Below are 20,459 nucleotides of genomic sequence, written 5' to 3'. Positions count from 1 at the left end.
AGGAGCTTCCCAGGGCTGGGCCTCCTGGGTGTGGATAAAGACCAGTTGGCGAGGCCGCCCGGGGTGGGAGGCATGGAGACAGGCATCCATGTGGATGCCCGCTGCGGCCCCTGGGCGGCTGAGGTGTGGCAGTGCCCTAGCAATGGCAAAGGCTGTCCATGGCCGGAGGCAGCTTCCTGAGGGCGGTGAAGACAGGACACCACGAGGGGGCCGTGGCGCGAGTGTGCCGGGTGTTGGCTCACGCTGTTGACCTCTGGGCTTGGCCGCTGTGGCCGCACTGGCTTCGCGCTGCTTTCAGCTCAGGCAGGTAGAGGCAAGGGAGGGCCGAGGTCTGGACTCGCTCGATCACCAAGCCAGATGGAAGCCTGGCTGGTGCTGAGATGGTGGCCGCAGTGCCCTGGGGCCTCGAGTGGAAGGAGCCCGGCCGCTTCCTGCTGTCGCCCGCAGGGCCCCCGAGCCTCAGAGTGGCCGAGTGGGACCATTTCTGTCAACATCCCTATCGCTGTCCTTGTCTTGCTGTCACCCCACGAGTTGTCACCAGCCCCGTGTAGGAGACACAAAGCCGCCTCCAGAGAATCCTCTGCCGGCCACTGCTCACCGGGCGGCTCCCACACCTGGACTTCTTCCTGCTCCCCATTCAGTGGCTTTTTATCTGGTGTCGGAAGCTGGGCCCACGGTGTGTGAATCGGGAGCGCCAGATGGCTCTTTCTTTCTCTCCGGACGCCTTGGAGGGGACAGAGGGGGGTGCTGCCTGGCACCCCCGCCTCTTCCCTGCTTCAGCCACCAGGGTTAGTTCACTGGTGATGGCAGCCATGCTGGGCGTTGCAGGGGACCAGACCTCGGCCATCTCCAGTCTCAACTCTCTCCCTTCTTGCGGGCTGCCTATGCCCTTCCCAGGGCCACAGTTGGTGGCAGGTGGGGGAACCGAGGCTGGGCAGGCCAGTGGTTTGCCCTAAGGCCCCCACAATCCAGCAGGTAGTGGTGTGAGCCTGGACCGAGGTGCCCATCCTCTGTAGCGGGACATGCAGTGTGCATGGTGCTGTGGCCCATCCCCAGGAGAGGCTCAATAGAGGTCGGAGGCTGTGCGCCCCGCACGGGCAGCCCGGCCGCATTTCGTTACCTGGGGGATGGTACCTTTGCTGCCACCTCTGCTGGGGCAGGTCCATCCAGGGGACGTCCATTGGGAGCTCCTAGTTGCCGGCTACCGTGGGACAGGCCCCAGTTGTGCTCACAAAGTTACTCTTTTTTAAAAGAGCTGACCTGGATGACTGTCCTGGGCGAGTGGGATATGGGATGTTGGGGCTGGACTCGCTGGGCCTGCTGCTTTGGGACCCCAAGGAGAGAGGACGGGTCACCGTGGGCCCTGCCCTGCCGTCCATCTCTGGGCCTCTTCCTCCCCAGCCACTTGCTCTCTCCTCTTCTGCCTCATGTTCTCGTCTCCCCTCTCCCCTCCCTCATCCAGGGTTGCCCGACCCCCTTGCCCCCCCCTTCTCCTGCCCCGCCCACCCTGGAGGAGTTGGGCGGCTCTGCCAGCCCTGCAGACTGTTTGGAATAGTTTAAATGCTTTGACACTCGGCTGTACTGGATGGCAGGGCGGCAGTTTACTGGGTAATTCATATGCAAAACTGCACTATAAATTTCCTGGCTGTCTCAGTTGCCGTGGCACCACGAAGCATTTCTCCACGTACAGTACAGTATTTCTGCCATCTTTGTTTGCATTGCAGTGAGTCATCAAAAGTCTGTCTTGTACCGACACCCGGAGCGTGCATTCCTCTGGCACCAACACTCCACTGTTTTTAAAGCCGGGGCTGGGAGCTGGCATTTACTTCGGCTCCCAAATCAAAGGCGGCTATTCATTCCCGAGAGCTGCCTGAATGTCCGTCTGCATCCGGCCTCTTCATTGAGATGCTGTGCGCTGCCCCGGAGAGCCAGGCTGGGTGCAGCTGAGCTGCGGCCGCTGAGCCCAGCGCGGAGCCTCTCTGCCCTCCTCCTCCTCCTCCTCCTCCTTCTCCTCCTCCTCTCCCGGCTCCTCGCGCCCTCCCCACCCCAAGGGCTCCCTCTCCGTTTGCTGCATTCCCGGAGCAGCTGGCGGCTGCGGGCGGCCGGCGTGCGGGCAAGCCTGCCCCTGCCAGGCTGAGCGGGCAGTGCCGGGGCCACCAGCGGCAGCGGCCAAAGGTAGGTCTCCCCTGCTGGCCGGCGCCACCCGGCCGGGCCAGCAACTTCTCCGCAGTGGGGGCACTGCGGCCCCTCTCCGGAGCGGCCGCCCACCTGCCCAACTCCTGTCGGCCAGCCGGGGTTGGGGTCCCAGGCGCTCCGCCCTCTGCCCTCCCTCCGCCAGGCCAGCCGGCACGGCGCCTCTGCGGCCGCCTGCACTTTCCTCCCGTGGGACAGAGCGGCCCTTTGTGCGGGCGCCGGCTGCGCGGAGTTGGGTCGGCGCCTTCTCCGACCTGTCCGTCCCCAGCCCCCCTTCTCTGAATGGGGCAGCAGATCAACAGCGCTGGAGCCCCGGCCCCAGCCCCTGGGGCGCCCTTGCTGGTCCCTCCCCCCAGTGTCCCCATGACCCCTTTAGTCACCTGGGCTGGGACCGAGCCAGCAGGGATTGGCCAGCGTTGGAAGCTGGGGGACCAGGAGGGCGTGCAAGTGGGGCTGCGACAGGCTCCCAACTGCTGGTCTGGCCGCTGGGTGCCTGACGGCAGCTCAGGGACCTGGGGAGCCGGGCCGCAGGCGGGGCAGCCTGTGCAGCTCAGAGCCCCTCGAGCCCTGGAGATCTCTGCAGGAGAGGGAGCAGAGATGGCGGAGCACTTTCAGAGCCCGCCTGAGTTCTCCCAGCTTCAACTCACTTCCCGGGGTGCCCCCACCCCTTACCCTGGACGAGGGGATGAGGGGGCTGGCTCCCCAGCCAGTGGGGCAGAAGTCCCCCCTGCGGGCCCTCTGCGTGGTTGCTCTGAGGGCAAAGAGGAAAAACCAGAAAGCTAAAGCCTCCGGAGACCCCCTGAAGACCCCCTGGGCGCCCTGCCCCCTCTCCCGGGGCTCTGGCCCCTCCCAGGGGAAAGGCTGCCAGGGGCTCCTTTGCTGCTAACTTTTTCCTGGGAGAAGAGTCTACCTGCGCCCTCGCCCCTCCCCAGCGCCGCGGGGCTGAGCTGCCCGGTCCCGTCGCGCTGCCGTGCAGGCCTCTTTCTTGTCTTCTTAGGACAGGGTGTCTCCCGGCCCCCGTGGGCTCAAGCTCTTGGCTGGGGGGGCTCTGGGAGTACCCCGGGGTGGTGAGGGGCATCCTGCTGGCTGGGCATGCGACTGGGGCTTCTCGTAACTGGGTAGAGGAGGGCATGGGGTGCTTGGGGGGCGCATTTCCTTAGTCTTTTGTGGGGGTGGGCGGCTGGACGTCCGGGAACCTGACCGTGTGTCCCCCACGCCCTCTCTCCCACAGATGTGCCCGCTCGGGCCACTCCCGCGCTGAGAGTCTGAGACGTGCCCGCCGGCGCCTGCCCACCATGTCGCAGATGCTGCACATCGAGATCCCCAACTTCGGGAACACCGTGCTCGGCTGCCTCAACGAGCAGCGCCTGCTGGGCCTCTACTGTGATGTGTCCATTGTGGTCAAGGGCCAGGCCTTCAAGGCCCACCGGGCCGTCCTGGCCGCCAGCAGCCTCTACTTCCGAGACCTGTTCAGCGGCAACAGCAAGAGCGCCTTTGAGCTGCCGGGCACGGTGCCCCCCGCCTGCTTCCAGCAGATCCTGTCCTTCTGCTACACGGGCAGGCTGACCATGGCGGCCAGCGAGCAGCTCGTGGTCATGTACACAGCCGGCTTCCTGCAGATCCAGCACATCGTGGAGCGCGGCACAGACCTCATGTTCAAGGTGAGCTCGCCCCACTGCGACTCGCAGACCACTATGATCGAGGACGCCAGCTCCGAGCCCCAGAGCCCCTGCAACCAGCTGCAGCCGGCCGCTGCCACAGCCGCTCCCCCCTACGTCGTGTCCCCCTCCGTGCCCATCCCGCTACTGACCCGCGTGAAGCATGAAGCCATGGAGCTGCCGCCGGCCGCCGGCCCGGGCCTGGCGTCTAAGCGCCCGCTGGAGACGGGGCCCCGGGATGGTGCGACAGTGGCAGCGGGTGCTGCTGTGGCGGCAGGCGTGGCCCCTCTCAAGCTGCCCCGGGTCTCCTACTATGGGGTGCCCAGCCTGGCCACCCTCATCCCCAGCATCCAGCAGGTGCCCTACTCCCAGGGGGAGAGGACCAGTCCAGGGGCCAGCAGCCTGCCCACCACCGACAGCCCCACCTCCTACCACAATGAGGAGGACGAGGAGGACGATGAGGCCTACGACACGATGGTGGAGGAGCCGTACGGCCAGATGTACATCAAGGCCACAGGCAGCTATGCAGGTAACGCGCGTGGGGGCCCACCCTGTGCTGCTGCAGTGGCCACCTGCCGGCGGGCATGGGTGGGCTGCTAGGTCCTATGTGGGCACCGGAGCAGAGCTGACGTCTGCCCTGTGGCGCTCACAGCCTGGCTGGGAAGACGGCACACCTGGGGGCCGGGCCAGCTCGCTCGGGGAGGCCGCTGTACTAGAGGTGTGCGGGCCCAGCAGGGAAGAGTCCTCACCCAGACGGGCTGAGCTGGCAGGAGCTGAGACCTGGGGCAGGAGCAGGACTTAGGTCAGCCCTGCAGGCCTCAGCTAAGGACTTTAAACTTCATCCTGGATGAGATGAGAGGCCACAGGCGAGTATTCAGCTGAGTGAAAACGGCTGGAAGCTGCAGTATAGCATGTGGGACAGGGTTCCATGCTCCCCTGGGCAAGTGAAGAGACTGAGGGCCTCAGTGGACTAAGGACCTGCCAGAGGGCTTAGAGGGTACTGTGTGACCCAGGCTGGTCACTCACCTGCTCAAGACCTCAGTGACCTTGTCTGGTACCATGAGTGCCCCGGCAGGCCCGTCTCCATGACCATTGACCTCAGCCCTTTCTCCACCCATGTGGTCTTGCCTCTCCATGAGGCCAGAGATTCCCCTGTACCCTCCCTTTTGCCACCACCTCCCTAGCCCAGCCCCAAGGGACAGGCAGGAAGTGCCTGTTGAACTGAATGAGCTGCCCCCCCCCAAGTTAGTTTTGGGAGTGGGGCTCCCCTCTTTGGGACCTGTAAACCTGAGATGCCCTCATTTGAGATGCCTGGTGTTGGAGACTGCATTACAGTTCCCAGAGACAGGTCAGGATTTGCTGGGCAGAGGGTCCCGTAGTTGGGGCCTGGATCGGGTATCTCCCTGTGTTCCGTGTTCCCCGAAAACTGGCTGTGTGCCTGGGCCCGCTGCCTGCCCTGATTTGCATGCAGGGCCCGTGTCCAGTGGACAGCCACAGACACGGTGCCAGCAGGCAGTGACGTCCCAGGGCTGGGGCCCCGAGGGGCAGTGTGGGGACTCTGTCCTCTCCTCTGTCCCCCCGTGTCCTCGTGCTCTGATGGGATAGACGCTCCGCCCCACCTCTCCCCCCTCGGTCTGCTCCTCGACCTCCAGGCAGGTGCTCGTCCATCAGAGCAGGGGGCAGGAGCAGAGGGGGCCAAGAATGCCCACCAGCTCAGGCCCTGGACAGCCAGGCCCCAGAGCGGCCGAGGACTGGACAGCTGGGTCTCGGCCTCTGGTCTGGCCAACTCGGTTCCCTCTCAGAGCTGCGGGGGAGGACTGCCCTGGGTGCCCCCACCCCTAGGGGCTGTGGGTGATGGTTTTTCCCTAGAACTCATTACTTCATTTAAATACCTATTGTCGTGTTTGCATGAATTCCACGAGATGCTAGTGCAGACCACCTGGATCTGGATTTGGTTTCTCCTTTCAGTGGTAGAGGGTAGGGCGGGGTGTTCCCCATAGGAAGAAACCTGCAAGCTGTGGCCCAGCCCTCCAGAGGGCCTACGGGGCTCCTGGCATGCAGGGACCTTCAGGAACCCCGCCCATGTACATGTTCCTCTGCCCCCTGGTGACAGCCACCAGGGAGTTGGGGGAAGCGCTACGTGGAGCCCCAGACCGGGCCAGAGGGAGCTGGGGCGGCTCCCAAACCCCTTCCCCAGGACCGCAGGGCACGTGGGCTTAGGGCAGACCCCCACAGTCCTTGAGGACTACCCTCATGCCAGCAGCTGGACCGGGCTCTGGAGGAGTCAGGGGTGTTCCCCTGGGGTGGACCCCCCAGGGGTGGGGGCTGCCCACCAGTGGCCCATGGCAGTGCACTGCAGAACCAGGAGAGGACTCCGGCTGCCGGTCGTCTCCTTAGGGTCCTCCCTGCGCAGCCCCGCCCAGCCAGGGTGGCCTCGAGCCTTGGCGTGTTCAGGATGGTGAGAAACAGGACAGGTGTTGGGATTGCTGAGTGCTGGTGGAACACGGTAGCCCATCTGAATGCACCTGCCCCTCCCGCTGGACGAGCCTGGCGCCCTCTTCTCGCCTGGACAGTGGGGCCCACTTGTATCCCTGGGTTTTCCAAGGAGCCAATGGGACAGTGGCCATGGAAAGGCCAGAGTTGGGGCTGGGAGGCAAGCTGCCCCGCTGCCGGGACCATGACTGACCTCACCAGCTCCCTGGCCCCAGAACTCAGATGAGATGCTGAGTCCTGCTGAGGCCAGGGGTGCAGACCCGGCCCAAGGCTGTGGGCCTGAAGGGGCCACCCCGCCTTGGGTGACAGGAGGGAGTCCTGCGGCCATCACGGCCCCTTGACCCCGTCTCCCCTGGGGATGTGGGAGGTAGGACTGGGTGGTGGGAAGCTGGGAGACTGGAGGGGCAGTGGGTGGGGCGCAGGGTGTGGCCGGCCTCCTCCTGCTGACCCAGGATCTACAGTCTGGGTTTTCTCCTCCGTGAGCCCATAAGTGGGGCAGGGAGGGGGTGTGTGATTTCTTGGTTAAAATCTAGGTTATTGGCAGTGACGTCGCTGGCATCACCGGGCGCCGGGCGTGCTGGGAAGAGATTTGTGGGGGTGGGGGCCTTGGGGGCAAGCAGACAGGCCTGTCCCCAAAGGCTGGCTGCCCCTCAGGTGCTGGCGCCCTGTACCCAGGGCTCTCTCTGCGCTGGCCTGGCCTGTTCAGAGGACCTTCTCATACCCCCTCAGGTGGCCAAATGGCCTGCTGCCCCAGGCTTCGGCCTGGACAAGGGTTGGGCAGAGCTCTCTTTGAACTGGTGAAATCTGGAATGTTCTAAGGTGCACCCCTATGGCATAAGGACACTCAGGAGTCCCTTCTCCTTTCTGGCCTCAGTTTCCCCACCTGCCAAGGGAGTGGTTGGCCTGAGTGACCGTCAAGGGTCTTTTGACCAGCATCCTCTGTGCAGGAAAGCGTGGAGCACCACACTGGCGACCCCGTCTCCACCCTTGCCCTCCAGAAGAACCACTAGCAGCTCCTACGTGGCGAGCTCTTGCTTCGGAAACAAAGGAATTAAATATTAGAGATGAAGTTCATAGCCTGTGGACAACTGCCTGCAGCCCCTGCCGTGTTTTCTGCCTCTTTCCGTCCTGTGCGTTTTCTCATTCCTTCCAAGTCCTGTGTCATTGTCCATTGGGTGGAGCCCCTGGGGTTGGTTTTTCCAGTCCCCCGTCGAAGGACATTGGCCTTGTTTCTGATTTGTTGCTGTTAGGAGTGATGCCACCGAGAAGGCCTTGACTGTGCGGGGCGCGTGGACGGGGCCGTCATGCTCCCGCCCCTCCTCGCTGTGGGGTTCACCCCCCCAGGTCCCCTTCTGGGGCTCAGGACAGCCCTGGCTCCAGCTCCCAAGGGCTCGAGAGCTGGTAGTGTCCGCATGTCAGCTGCTGTGCTGGTAGCGAGGGGCCACCCCTGGGGTGGTCAAGGCAGGGGGGTCTGTGGGGGTCGGTATTGGTTCTGGGGTGGGCAGGGCACAGAGGGCACCCCAGCATGGTAAGGGGTCTGCTCACGTGGTCTCCACTTCTTCACGCTCCTTGGGCACACGTGGACCCACAAGCTGCGAGCAGTGGTGGCCTAGCTGGGCGTGGCCCCTGACCTGCCATCGGGGGAGACAGACAGACAGCAAACAGGACCCTGAACAAGTATTTAATCATGGCTGAGGTGACAGCGAGGCGGGGCAGGCCGCCCCTGGCCCGGGGAGTGAGGCTGAGGGCGGGGAGAATGAGTGGACAGAGCGTGTGGTGGGACAGGTGCCGGGCGCCAGCCTGGGCTCTGCCCCTGTTCTCTGCGGGGAACACGGGGCCCACCTGCTGTGTCTGACCACCTTCCGAGCCACCATCGCTGTGCCCTGGGCCAGCGTTCCCGCACCAGCCCCAGCCGCCCCTCAGCCGGCAGATGTTTAGTTGTAGCCGGCAGATGTTGCCCCCTGCGGGTGTCTGAGACAGGCACGCCTCAGTATTTATACACCAGCCGCGCGCCTCTGAGTTAATCCTTTCTCAGGAGAGGCCCACCCCTGGGGTGCTGTGCTCGTGCGCCACGACATGACTGGTGGCCTGTGAGCTGGTAGCCCAGCACGAGTGGTGGCCCTCTGCGGTCTTGCTCTGCCTTCCCCGCCGGGGGCCAGCCGGCTCTCCCGGGACCTGCCCACTGTCCCCATGCCCGGACGTGGCACAGGCACTGGCAGTGCTCGGGAGTGGTCCTGACAGGCGGCAGCACATCTGTTCCCAGCTCCGCCCGCTCCCAGCAGAGGCTGCAGATGCCTCCTGTGCAGCGGAAGGAGAGGAGCTTGTGCAAGCCTTGCCCCTGGCCGGGCCCTTTTCAGCATGACCTACAGGGTCACTGCTGCTGCCGTCCCATCTTGCGGATGGGGGCCCGGCCTGCAGCTGTCCGTCCCTCTCCACCACGGCACGGCGCCCTTCCAGCAGGATCTCCTGGCTGGTCAGCCAGTGGGGACGCCTGTCGGAGGCCGCTCCGAGCCTGTCCGCAGCTCAGAACTCAAGGACTGTCGCTTGGGGGCACAGAGAAGGGAGAGGAGGCTGGATTCGTTTTGCAAATCCCGCTCCTCATCACCCCGCACTGCCTCCTGGCTGGTGCTGGGGTGTCCGCACTGTTAGAGCCAGCCCAAACCAGGGGGCCTGGGGAGTAGGCGGAGCTTTTGTCCCTGGCCTGGCCAGGGTGGGGCCCAAGCAGAGGTAGGGGCATTCCCTCCCTTTTAGGGCAACTCCCCGGCAGCTCGGGCCAGGCGAGGGAGGTGCCAGCCTGGTGTGTGTCTGCCACCGAGCACCCAGGAGGTTGGCCCCAGGCTGCCCTGAGGGCCGGGTGCTCCAGGTGCCAACTGCAGCTCGTCCCTGAGAGCCCCCAGGGCTGGCCTGCCTGCCTCCTTGGCTCCCTGGGCCTCGGCCTCTGCCAGGGCAGGTGCAGGGCAGAGCGCCTCCGTGCAATGTCACCTTTAACCCTCAAACGCCCAGACACCCTGAGATTTCTTCTTCCTAAACCGAATTATTAAGGTATAACTTACATACCTCCGTGAAATGGGTGTAAAACGTGCCTGTTTGAGGCTGGGCTGTGGCACCGTTGGCACAGTCTGGTGGAGAACGTTTCCGTCCCCCCGAGGCCCTCGAGCCCTCCCTGGCGTGCCCTGCCCCACCCCAGGCAGCCTCTGCTCTGCGTCCTGTCCCTCTGGATGCTTTGCCTGCTCTAGGACGTCACGTAAACAGAGTCCTACGGTGCATGCTCTGGTCTGACTCCTCTCGTCGGCAGACTACACTCGAGACCCATCTGTGCTGCGTGCGTCCGCCCTGCCTTTTTCTCTCCCTCCTTTTTGTTTATGAACGTGTTTATACACAATAGAATGTACCAATTTCAAGTGTACAGGTGACGAGTTTGGTAATTGTAATCGGGCAGGTACCACGGTCACAGTCAAGATGCAGAACCATTTACTCCCCTAAAATGTTTCGCTGGGTCCCCCCACCCCAGCCGCTGGCAACCACCCATCTGCTTTCTGTCCCTGTAGTTTTGCATTTTCTGGAATCTCTGTAAATGGGATCACACAGAACAGAGTCTTTGATCTTTGACTTTTTCCACATCTTGAGATTGATCCATGTGGTCATAGGCGTTGGTCCTTGGTCCTCTTGGTTGCTGTGGACGTGCGCCAGTGGCAGCGTGTGAGTGGCTCCTGTGTGGGGCTGTTGTCGTCACGCTGCTGTGAACATCTGTGTACCAGTGGGCCTGCTGCGTCATACTCGAGGCGCATGTTTAACCTCCACCTGCCAGCGGTTCACTGGTTTCCTGCGAGGTTTTTATTTAAATCATGAATGAGGTTTCAGTTTTATCAAATATTTTTCTTCATCTATTGAAATGAGTATGTGAGTTTTCTCCTTAATTTTACAAATGTGGTGTATCCATCAGTTAATTTCCAAATATTGAACCACCCTTGCATTCCTGGAATAAACCCCACTTGGTCATTATGTATTTCAGTTTTATATATTGCTGGATTCAATTTGCTGATATTTTCTTAAGGAATTTTGCATCTGTGTTCATGAAAGTTAATTATCTGTAGTGTTCTTAAATGTCTTTGTCCGGTTTTGGTATCAGGATAATGCTGATCTTATGTTCTCTTCTCTCTTGTTTTCTGAAAGAGCCTGTGTCGGTTTGATGTTGCTTCTTTCTTAGGTGTTGGATAGAATTCGTTTGCTGACAGAGCCACTTGGGCCTCTAGTGTTTTTGCCGTCGTTAATTGTGGGAAGGTTTTTAATTACAAATTCTATTACTTTGATGTAAACTATTCAGAGTTCTCTTTCTTCTTGTTCCAGCCATGGTAATTTGTGTCTTTCATGGAGTTTATCCATTTCTGGTCTACTTTGGTGTCAGTGCAGTCATTCCAACTTTCTTACATTTAGTATTTGCGTGTGTTGGTTCTTTCCATCTTTCCTGTTGACCCACCTGTGTCTTCGAGTGCACTCCGTATAGGGTGTGTAGTTGAGTTCCACAATTTCATCCAATCTGGCAGTCTTTTGTCTGGAGTCTTTATAATTTTATTTATTTTTTCCCCCAAAGCCCTAGTAGATAGTTGTATGTCATAGTTGCACATCCGTCTAGTTGCTGTATGTGGGACGTGGCCTCAGCATGGCCGGAGAAGCGGTGCGTTGGTGCACGCCCGGGATCCAAACCCGGGCCGCCAGCAGCAGAGCGTGCGCACTTAACTGCTAAGCCGAGGGGCCGGCCCTGTCTGGAGTCTTTAGATCATTTACATTTAATGTACTTTTTGATGGAGTTAGGTTCCAGTCTATCATCTCCCTATTTGCTTTTTATTTGCCCTTGTTTTCATTTTCCCTATTTTCTAGGACTTTTTTTTTTTTACTTGGGGAAGATTAGCCCTGAGCTAACATCTGTGCCAGTCTTCCTCCACTTTATATGTGGGTTGCTGCCACATCATGGCTGATGAGTGGTGTAGGTCTGCACCCGGGATCTGAACCCACGAACCCTGGGCCACCTAAGCAGAGCACACTGAACTTAACCACTACACCACAGGGCCAGCCCTTCCAGCACATTTTTTAACTGGGTTTTTTCTGGTGTTCCTCTTCAGCTCCACTGTTGACTTGGTGGTTATATCTCCTTTATGCTTTGGTTGTTCAGAGTTTACACCACATCTTTAACTTGCCCCCAGGTACTTTCCCAATTAAATGATGCCCTCATGTGACTTACAACTCTTAAAGCAGCGTCTTCGTTTCCCCCCCCCAAGTCCTTTGTACACTTGTCATATATTTCACTTCTTCCTAGGCTATAAGCCTTATAATATGGTATTATTTTTGCTTGAAACAGCCAGTTATCTTTTTTCCACTCTTAGTCACTTTTAAAATTTAAACACAGTAGGGGCCGGCCCCATGGCATAGCGGTTAAGTGCGCGCGCTCCGCTGCTGGCAGCCCGGGTTCGGATCCCAGGTGCGCACCGACGCACCGCTTGTCTGGCCATGCTGTGGCGGCGTCCCATATAAAGTGGAGGAAGATGGGCATGGATGTTAGCCCAGGACCAGTCTTCCTCAGCAAAATGAGGAGGATTGGCATGGATGTTAGCTCAGGGCTGATCTTCCTCACACACACACACACACAATAAATAAATAAATAAAAATTAAAAAAAAATTTATAATTTTTATTTATTTATTTTTTTCCCCCCAAAGCCCCAGTAGATAGTTGTATGTCATAGCTGCACATCCTTCTAGTTGCTGTATGTGGGATGCGGCCTCAGCATGGCCGGAGAAGTGGTGCGTCGGTGCGCGCTCGGGATCCGAACCCAGGCCGCCAGCAGCGGAGCGCACGCACTTAACCGCTAAGCCACGGGGCCGGCCCCTAAAAAAAAAAATTTAAACACAGTAAAATTTACTCTTTTGGTGTGCACTTCTCTGAGTTTAAACAGATGCCTGTAGTCACGCAATCACCTCCGTAATCAAGATACAGAACAGTCTCATCCCTCTAAAAACGCCCTCATGTGGCCCCTTTGTAATCATTTCTTCCCCCTCCTGCTGAGTCCCAGCAACCAACTGATCTGTTTTCTGTCATAAATGGAATCATGCAGCCTGTGGCCTTTGAGTCAGAACGTCTTTGAGGTTCATTCATGTTGTCTGAATTTGTAGTTCATTCTTTTTTATTGCTGAGTTGTATACCACAGCTATACCACAGTTTGTTTATCCATTTGCCAGTTAAAGGACATTTAGCTTGTTTCTAGTTTTTACTAATTATGAATTAAGCTGCTACAAACTTTTGTGTACAGGTTTTTGCACACACTTCAGTTTTCAATTCTGTTGGATAAATTAATCTGGGAGTAAGATTGTGAGTCACATGGGAAGTGTATTTTTAACTAAGAAATTGCCCAAACTCCTGTCTAAAGCGGTTGTATCATTTCACATTGCAGCCAACCGTGCACGAGTTCCAGTTCTTCTGTCTTCTCGTCAGCACTTGGTTTTGTCTTTTTTTTTTAAGCCATTCTCATAGGTCTGTACTGGTATTTCATTGTGGTTTTTATTTGTATCTCTGATGCCTAATGATGTTGGGCGTCTTCGTGTATTTATTTGCCATCCGTTTATCTGCTCTGGTCAAGTGCCTCTTTGAGTCCTTTGCCCTTTTCTTATTGGGCTCTTTGACTATTGAGACTATTGAGTGTTGTTGCGTGTCGTGCGTTCCTTGTACATTCTAGGTGCGAGTCCCACGTTGGGTATGTGATTCGTAAACCATTTCTCCCAGACCCCAGTCCTTATAGTGTCTTTCATAGACGTTTTTTAATTTTGATGAAGTTAAATGATCAGTTATTTCCTTATGGATCGTGCTTTTGGTACAGTATTTAAGTCTTCACCTAACAAGATGACAAGGATTTTTTCCTGTTTTCTTCTAGATCTGTTATGTCTGTGGGTTTTACATTTAGTCCCTGACCCATTTAGAGTTCATTTTTGTATAACGTGTGAGGTAGAGGTCGAGAGTCTAACTTGTTTTTCATGTGGATGTCCAATTTTCTTCTGAAGAAATTTAAAACATGAAAAAAAGTTCATATTTGCCCACATACGTGCTGTGTCCAGTTCTTCACACTTTGTACAGATTGGAGTTCCCACCTCGTGTCATTTTCCTTCTGCTTGAATTTCCCTTAACATGTCTTCATCCTAGTGAATTATGAAGAGGTCTTTATATCACCTTTTTAAAAAATCTGCCCTATTGAAGTAATTTATGTGCAGTAAAATGGATCCATTTTCATTGTACAGTTGTCAGTCATTTTTTTTTTTTTTTTTTTGTGAGGAGATCAGCCCTGTGCTAACATCCGCCAATCCTCCTCTTTTTTTTTTTTTGCTGAGGAAGATGGCCTGGGCTAACATCTGTGCCCATCTTCCTCCACTTTATATGGGACGCCGCCACAGCATGGCTTGCCAAGCAGTGCGTCGGTGCGCGCCCGGGATCCGAACCAGGGAACCCCGGGCCGCCGCAGCGGAGTGCGCGCACTTAACCACTTGCACCACCGGGCTGGCCCCGTCACTGTCATTTTTGACGGAGACTTGGGCTGGGTATAGAGTTCTGGGTCGACGATTACATTTTGCTCCCTGGGTGTCATTCCCCTGTCTCCTGACCTGCACTTTCTCTCATGGGAAATGGCAGTCACTCTCCTCTGTGTTGCCGTGTGTGCTGGTCTTTTCTTTTCAGGCTGCGTCTCTCTCCGGTTTTCAGTGATCCCGTTATGAGGTGCCTTCCTGTGGGTTTCTTTGTGTTTATTCTGCTCAGGGCTTGTTGAGCTTTTTGACACGTGTGCGTATACTGTTATCTCTTCAAATATCTTCGCGTCCCTCCCCCCAGAGCTCCACTTAACCGTGTTTTTGTCCCTGAGGTTGCCAAGGCTTGTTGGTTTATTAATTTTTAGCCTTTTTCCTGTCTAGGCTTTAGACTGAATAGTTTCTGTTGCTACTTAGCTATTTCTTCATGTCCACTGATCTCTGCTGTTCCATTTTGTCCTTGTTTACTCTTCCCATTTTTCCTCTCATTGAGTTCCTGTTTGTACTTTTTTGTTAAGTTCTGATCATGTTTTACAGCTGGTTTAAAGCCTTTGCTGATGCCTTCCTCTTTGCCATTTCTTTTTTTTTGGTGAGGAAGATCAGCCCTGAGCTAACATCTGTTGCCAATCCTCCTCTTTTTGCTGAGGGAGATTGGCCCTGGGCTAACATCCGTGCCCGCGCTCCTCTATTTTATATGTGCGACGCCTCCCTCAGCATGGCTTGATGAGCGGTGTGTATGTCCGCGCCCAGGATCCAAACCTGTGAATCCCGGGCCGCCGAAGCGGAGTGGGCAAACTCGACCACTACGCCACTGGGCCAGCCCTCCCTTTGTCATTTCTTGATCTTTTTCTACTGACTGGTTTTTTTCTTCCTTAGGATCATCTTTTTTGGTTCTTCCTGTATCAATTTTTCACTGGATGATGGGACGTTGTGACATTGTTGAGCACCTGAAGCTTGTTGTCCTGGGTCTCTCGGGATGGAGTTAAGTTGAATTCCATAATGAGTAATGGTGTTGAGACCTTTCCACAGCCTTAGCCGTGTGGACAGCCTCTTCCGTGAAGCCTGCGTAAATCTGCTGTCCCACGTGTGTGTAGAAGGACTTGTCTGTCCTGTTCTTAAAACTTCTCATGAGCTCTCTGTGCTCTGAATAGGCCTCTTCAGTCAGATATATGTGCCAGAAATCACTTCTCCCCCTCTGCAACTTGCTTTTTCATTTTCTGAATATAATTTTAATGTAGTAGTTTATTAACTTTTTCTCTTTATCAGTAGCAGCTTTTATATGTTGTTTAAAGAAATCTTCCTTCACCTCAAGATCATTGCGATGTTCCTCTGTGTTCTTTAAAAAAAACAAACACTGTGGTCTGAAATCATTTTAAATTTACAGAAATGTTTCAAGATAAGTACAGAGAACTCCTGTATACCCTTCACTCACTATGTGGTAAGAATTTGCCACATTTGCTTTATCATTCTTTTTCTCTTTAAATGTATGGGTCTTTTCTGAACCATTTGAGAGCAGGTTGCAGACGTAATGTCCCTTTGCCCCCAACTACTGAGCATTTCTTACAAACAAGGACATTCTCTTACATAAACACAACACAGTGTTGAAAACTGTGGAAATTCATTTTCGACTCTGTGCCATTACATGATCCGCAGTCCATGTTTCTATTTCTCCAGTGTCTCAATATTATCCTTTATAGCAGTGTTGTGTTCAAGTCAGAGGCACACATGGCATTTGTGGTTATTTTCTTTCGACCCTTTATTCTAGAATAGTTTCTCAGCCTTTATCCTTCATGACACTTTCCTTCTTGAAGAGCACGGTTCAGTTATTTTGGAGAATGTCCCTCTGTTTGGTTTTGTCAGGTTTTCTCTCATGATCAGATTCACGTTGTGCATTCCAGCCAGATGCCGTGGAGGCGATGCCGTGTCCTTCTCGCTGTGTCGTATCAGGAGGCACACGGTGCCAGGCTGGCTCAGTGTTGGTAATGTTACCTCTGATCATTAGGTGCCGGGGTGGGGGGCGCTCTGCCAGGTGAAGAGACTCTGTGCCTCGTCAGTTTTAGTGTTTATTGATAATTCTTGCCTGGATTGATTACTACTCCCATGGTTGCAAAATGGTGATTTCTAACTCCATAACTCCCACATTTATTAGTTGGCAGTCTTTTGTAGGGAAGAGCTTCCCCAGATCTTCCACTGAATTATTTTATTCCTTCATTTACTGCTATTATTTATTTAGTGTTAGTATAGAATTTTTATTTAAGCATTTTTCATATTGTCTTGTTCAGCAGAATATTCCAGGTTCATCTTACACTTTCTGTTCTCAGCCCTGGAGTCAGCTGTTTTCCTTTTAGTGGGGAGTGGTATTTAGAAACCAACATCTCGGTGCCAGGTTGGCTTATTGCTACTGGGGTGTCCTTGTTTTTATACCCTTTTGGCAGTCAGAGCTAGGAATTTAAGTATTTAAAAATCACGGGTTCATACTGATGTCCCCAAGTCGAATTTAACACCCTGCGGTTCTCCTACCTCCCTCTCTTCCTATGTCTATTTTTCTTCTCCAGCAGTCAAGATTCTGGCTCTCTTGTTCTCTTATTAAAGGCTTTAACATCTGTAGTGCATCTGGAATGGATTTTTGTGTGTGTGTGAGGAAGATCAGCCCTGAGCTAAGATCAGATGCCAATCCTTCTCTTTTTGCTGAGGAAGATTGACCCTGGGTTAACATCTGTGCCCATGTTCCTCTACTTTATATGTGGGATGCCTGCCACAGCATGTCTTGATAAGCGGTGCATAGGTCCGCGACTGGGATCTGAACCTGCAAACCCTGGGCCACTGAAGTGGTGTGTGCAAACTTAACCACTATGCCACCAGGCCGGCCCCTGGAATGGATTTTTTAATGTGGTGTGATATAGGGCTCAAGGTTGACTTTTTTCCCATATAACTTTCCCACTGAACTACCACTTCTATTGCGAAGCCCCTTGTTGCCACCGCTGCACAGCAGTGTCCCCTCTGTTGTGCACAGGCATCTGTGAAAGGTACACATTCTCTCTGAACTCTGTTCTGCCCTATCCATCTCTGTTTACCCCGTGCCTGTGCATATCCTCTTCATTTCTCTTTCGTGTAAATCTTTCAGGTTTTTGTTCCTTACAGTTGCTTTGCCTTGGCTGGTTTTTGCATTTTTCTATGCCTTTCACAATCAGTTTGTCAAGTGTCACACAAAAACACCTTCCGGCATTTGGTTGGGATTTCAGTGACTCTGCTGATCAGCCTGGAGTGAGCTGACATCTGTATAATATTGGGTCTATTCCCTCCTTTTATTTACATCTTTTCAGTTTTTCTTGGAAATATTTTTGTAGTTCTCAGCACGTTTTTTGTTAAATTCCCTAGAAATTCATTTTTTGTTTTAATCTACATGATATTTAAGTTTCTTTTTTTTTTATTGTGTTGCCAGTCCATAGACACAAATTGGATTATTTTTAAAAATCTGGCCACCTCACTAAACTCGTTTATTGTAATAGTTTACCTGCGGATTCTTTTGGATGTTCTCTGTATAGAATCCTGTCCTCTGCTAACAATGACGATCTTATTTATTTCTGTTCTTAACCTTTTTATTTCCTTTCTTGCCTGACTGTACTGGCCAGAGCTTCCTGTTCATCCCTGACTTGTTTCCAGACTCAGGAAAGGCTTTCAATGTGTCATCTTTAAGTAGGATATTTGCTGCAGGCTTTTTGTGATACATTTTGTCAGATTAAGGAAATTCCTTTCACTAGTTTAAGAGTTTTTTGGGTTTTTTTTTTCATAAATAAGTGTTGAATTTTAACCAAAGCTTTTCCTCTAAGTGTTGAAATGGGTGTAAAGTTTTCCTCTTCTACTCTGTTAATGTTCTAAATTACATTGGTTGCTTTTTCAAATATTGAAAAAACCTTGCATTCCTGGCGTAAGTTCAACCTAGCTGTGGTGTAGTATCCGTTTTACAGACCCCTAGATTCAACTTCCTAATTTTTTTTTTTTTTTTTTTGCCCTTTTCTGGGTGACTCTCCTGAGATGTGAAGACTTCCTCTATGTTCATCTCCTAGAAAAGGCACGTGGAAGGCCCGGCGTCCCGCAGTTGCTAAGTTGAGGGGCGCCCACCCCTCTCTGGCCAGGCCCTGAGCACGGACAGCAGGGGCTCTGCAGAGGTACCACCCAGCCCCAGCTGTCCTGAGCTCCAGGTCTAAACACTGGGACACCTGTTAAGTGTGCCACATACAGTGCATGCAGTGTGGGCGCTGGTGCAAGTACCCTAAATCCCCGTCAGGGAGGCGAGAGTTCAGAACCAGGGCTGGAGTCGGCGGGTAAAGCCGAGTGGGTGAGATCAGCCTAGTGGGAGGCCACCAGCCGAGGAACAGCCGGGCTTTTTCCTTATCAGCTAACGTTCTCTTTAGGATTTTTGCCACCGTGTCCAAGAGACATGAGAGTGCCCTCTGTTTTCCTGTGAGGTCACGTCTCACATTTTGCTATCAAATAAAGTGACTTGAGAATTATTTCCCTTTTTCTTTTTTTAAATAATCTGAAAGAGTTTGTATAAGGTTGTGGTATTTCTTTCTGAAATGTTTGAAAGAATTCACAGGTGAAGCCATTTCGGTTGGGTGTTCTTTGCAGGAAGATGTTAATTTAGATTCATCGTCTTTACTAGCTACAGGACAGGTTCAGATGTCTGTTTCTTCTTGTGTCCATGTTGGTAAGTTGTGTTTCTCTAGAGGCTTCTCGGCTTCGTCTAATTTTCAGATTTATTGGCATGAATCTGTTCCTCATATTTCTTCATTCAGACTTACCAGATATTTTCCATCATATTAGTCTTTTCAAAGAACCAACTTTTGGATTTTTTTCTCTTTACTTAACGTGTTTTAATTTCAATTTACTTCTACTTCCTTTGAGTTTAATTTGCTGTTCTTTTCCTAGTTTTCGAGAGAAATCTTTAGATCATTGATTTCTCAGCCTTTTAAAATATATGCACTTAGGGCTGTCCGTTTCCTGGTCAGTTCTGCATAATTCTCTCCAACAACACATTTTGATATGTGTTATTTTCATCGTCATTCAGTTAAAATATTTTCTAATGCGTTGTGATTTTTTTTCCCTTGACCCTTGGGGTCATGTATGGTATGTTGCTTAATTTCCAAGCATGTTTTGGATTTTCTGGTCATCTTTTTGTTACCATTTCTAAATGAAATTCCCTGTGGTCATAGAATATACTCAGACCGCTTCGTTGCTCTGAGATTTGCTGAGACTTGCTTCATGCCCCAGCGTATGTTCCATATGCACCGAAAAACAATTGCATCGTTCAGCCTAATACACTGCACTGATAATTGTGTGATCTTGCCTGCTGGTTCAGGTGTGTCTTCGTCTTCTTATGTTGACTAAATGTTACCTGGCCCGCTGACCCCATAAGATGGTACCCACAGCCCTGCTCAGAACAAGCCAAACACGTTCTCTTCGGCTTACAGGAAACCACATCTCCCTTCTTTGGCCATTGAATAAAGCTTGTGCTGTTGAACGCTTAGCTTCGGTCTCGTTTCACAGTTGGGACACTGAAGAGAGGCAGCGTCCCAGGAAGAAGGGCAGGAGACCCTTCGCCGGGTCTGCCCAGGTGGGGAGAGAGTCCGGTTGGTGACATGAAGAGATGGTGCGTGGCAGTCTCCACGCCTGGTGGTGGATGTGCCCTTTCCTCTTGGTGGTTCTGCCCGTCGTGACGGGGTTTCGATTTGGGTGCATGTTCATTTCAGGCTTGTTCTCTCTTCCGGTGGCGTCGGCCCCCGATCGTTATGACGCACTCGCCTGGACGCTGGGAACACCCCTTGCTTCAGAGTCTGCGTGTCTTACAGCGGCCTGGCTGCCCTGCTTTCTTCTGTTGGGTGTGGCCGTGGCACAGCTTTGCCATCTTTTACCATCGACCTCTCTTTGTCCTCTTGTTTAAGGCTGTCTCAGGTTTTGTTTGTTGTCCAGTCTTAACAAATGTTAATTTTTTTTTTTAGAATTTTATTTATTTATTTATTTTCCCCCCAAAGCCCCAGTAGATAGTTGTATGTCATAGCTCCACATCCTTCTAGTTGCTGTATGTGGGACGCGGCCTCAGCATGGCCGGACAAGCGGTGCGTAGGTGCACGCCCGGGATCCGAAGCCGGGCTGCCAGCAGCGGAGCGTGTGCACTTAACCGCTAAGCCACGGGGCCGGCCCAACAAACGTTAATTTTGTTTTTTTTTTTTTAAGCAGAGCACTTTATTTATTTATTTATTTATTTTTGTGACGAACATCGGCCCTGAGCTAACATCTGCCAGTCCTCCTCTTTTTGCTGAGGAAGACTGGCCCTGAGCTAACATCCGTGCCCATCCTCCTCCACTTTGTATGGGACGCCGCCACAGCATGGCTTGCCAAGCAGTGCGTCGGTGCGCGCCTGGGATCCGAACCGGCGAACCCCGGGCCGCCGCAGCGGACCTCGCGCACTTAACCGCTTGTGCCACTGGGCTGGCCCCAAACATTAATTTTTAATTGGAGTGTTTAGTCCACTTCCATTACATGTAATTACTG

General features: G+C 53.6%; 1 protein-coding gene across 3 annotated transcripts in view; it reads left to right on the top strand.

The window, feature by feature from the left end:
- NACC2 (NACC family member 2) overlaps window positions 1-20,459 on the top strand; it is a 76,700-nt gene that overhangs the window by 38,038 nt on the left and 18,203 nt on the right. For 2 of the 3 annotated variants that reach the window (XM_087418777.1, XM_087418778.1), the window contains exon 2: window positions 3,425-4,380. In XM_087418777.1, the coding sequence (XP_087274903.1) occupies window positions 3,489-4,380 (892 nt within the window). In that variant the 5' untranslated portion in view covers window positions 3,425-3,488. Of the gene's footprint in view, window positions 1-1,574; window positions 2,176-3,424; window positions 4,381-20,459 lie in introns of those variants that run through there. The other variant, XM_004423657.3, reaches the window with a different exon arrangement.

Source organism: Ceratotherium simum, chromosome 29 (assembly GCF_057802395.1).
Source record: "Ceratotherium simum simum isolate JZ-2026a chromosome 29, ASM5780239v1, whole genome shotgun sequence".
In the NCBI taxonomy this organism is placed as follows: domain Eukaryota; kingdom Metazoa; phylum Chordata; class Mammalia; order Perissodactyla; family Rhinocerotidae; genus Ceratotherium; species Ceratotherium simum.
This window is presented reverse-complemented; position numbering and strand designations above follow the sequence as displayed.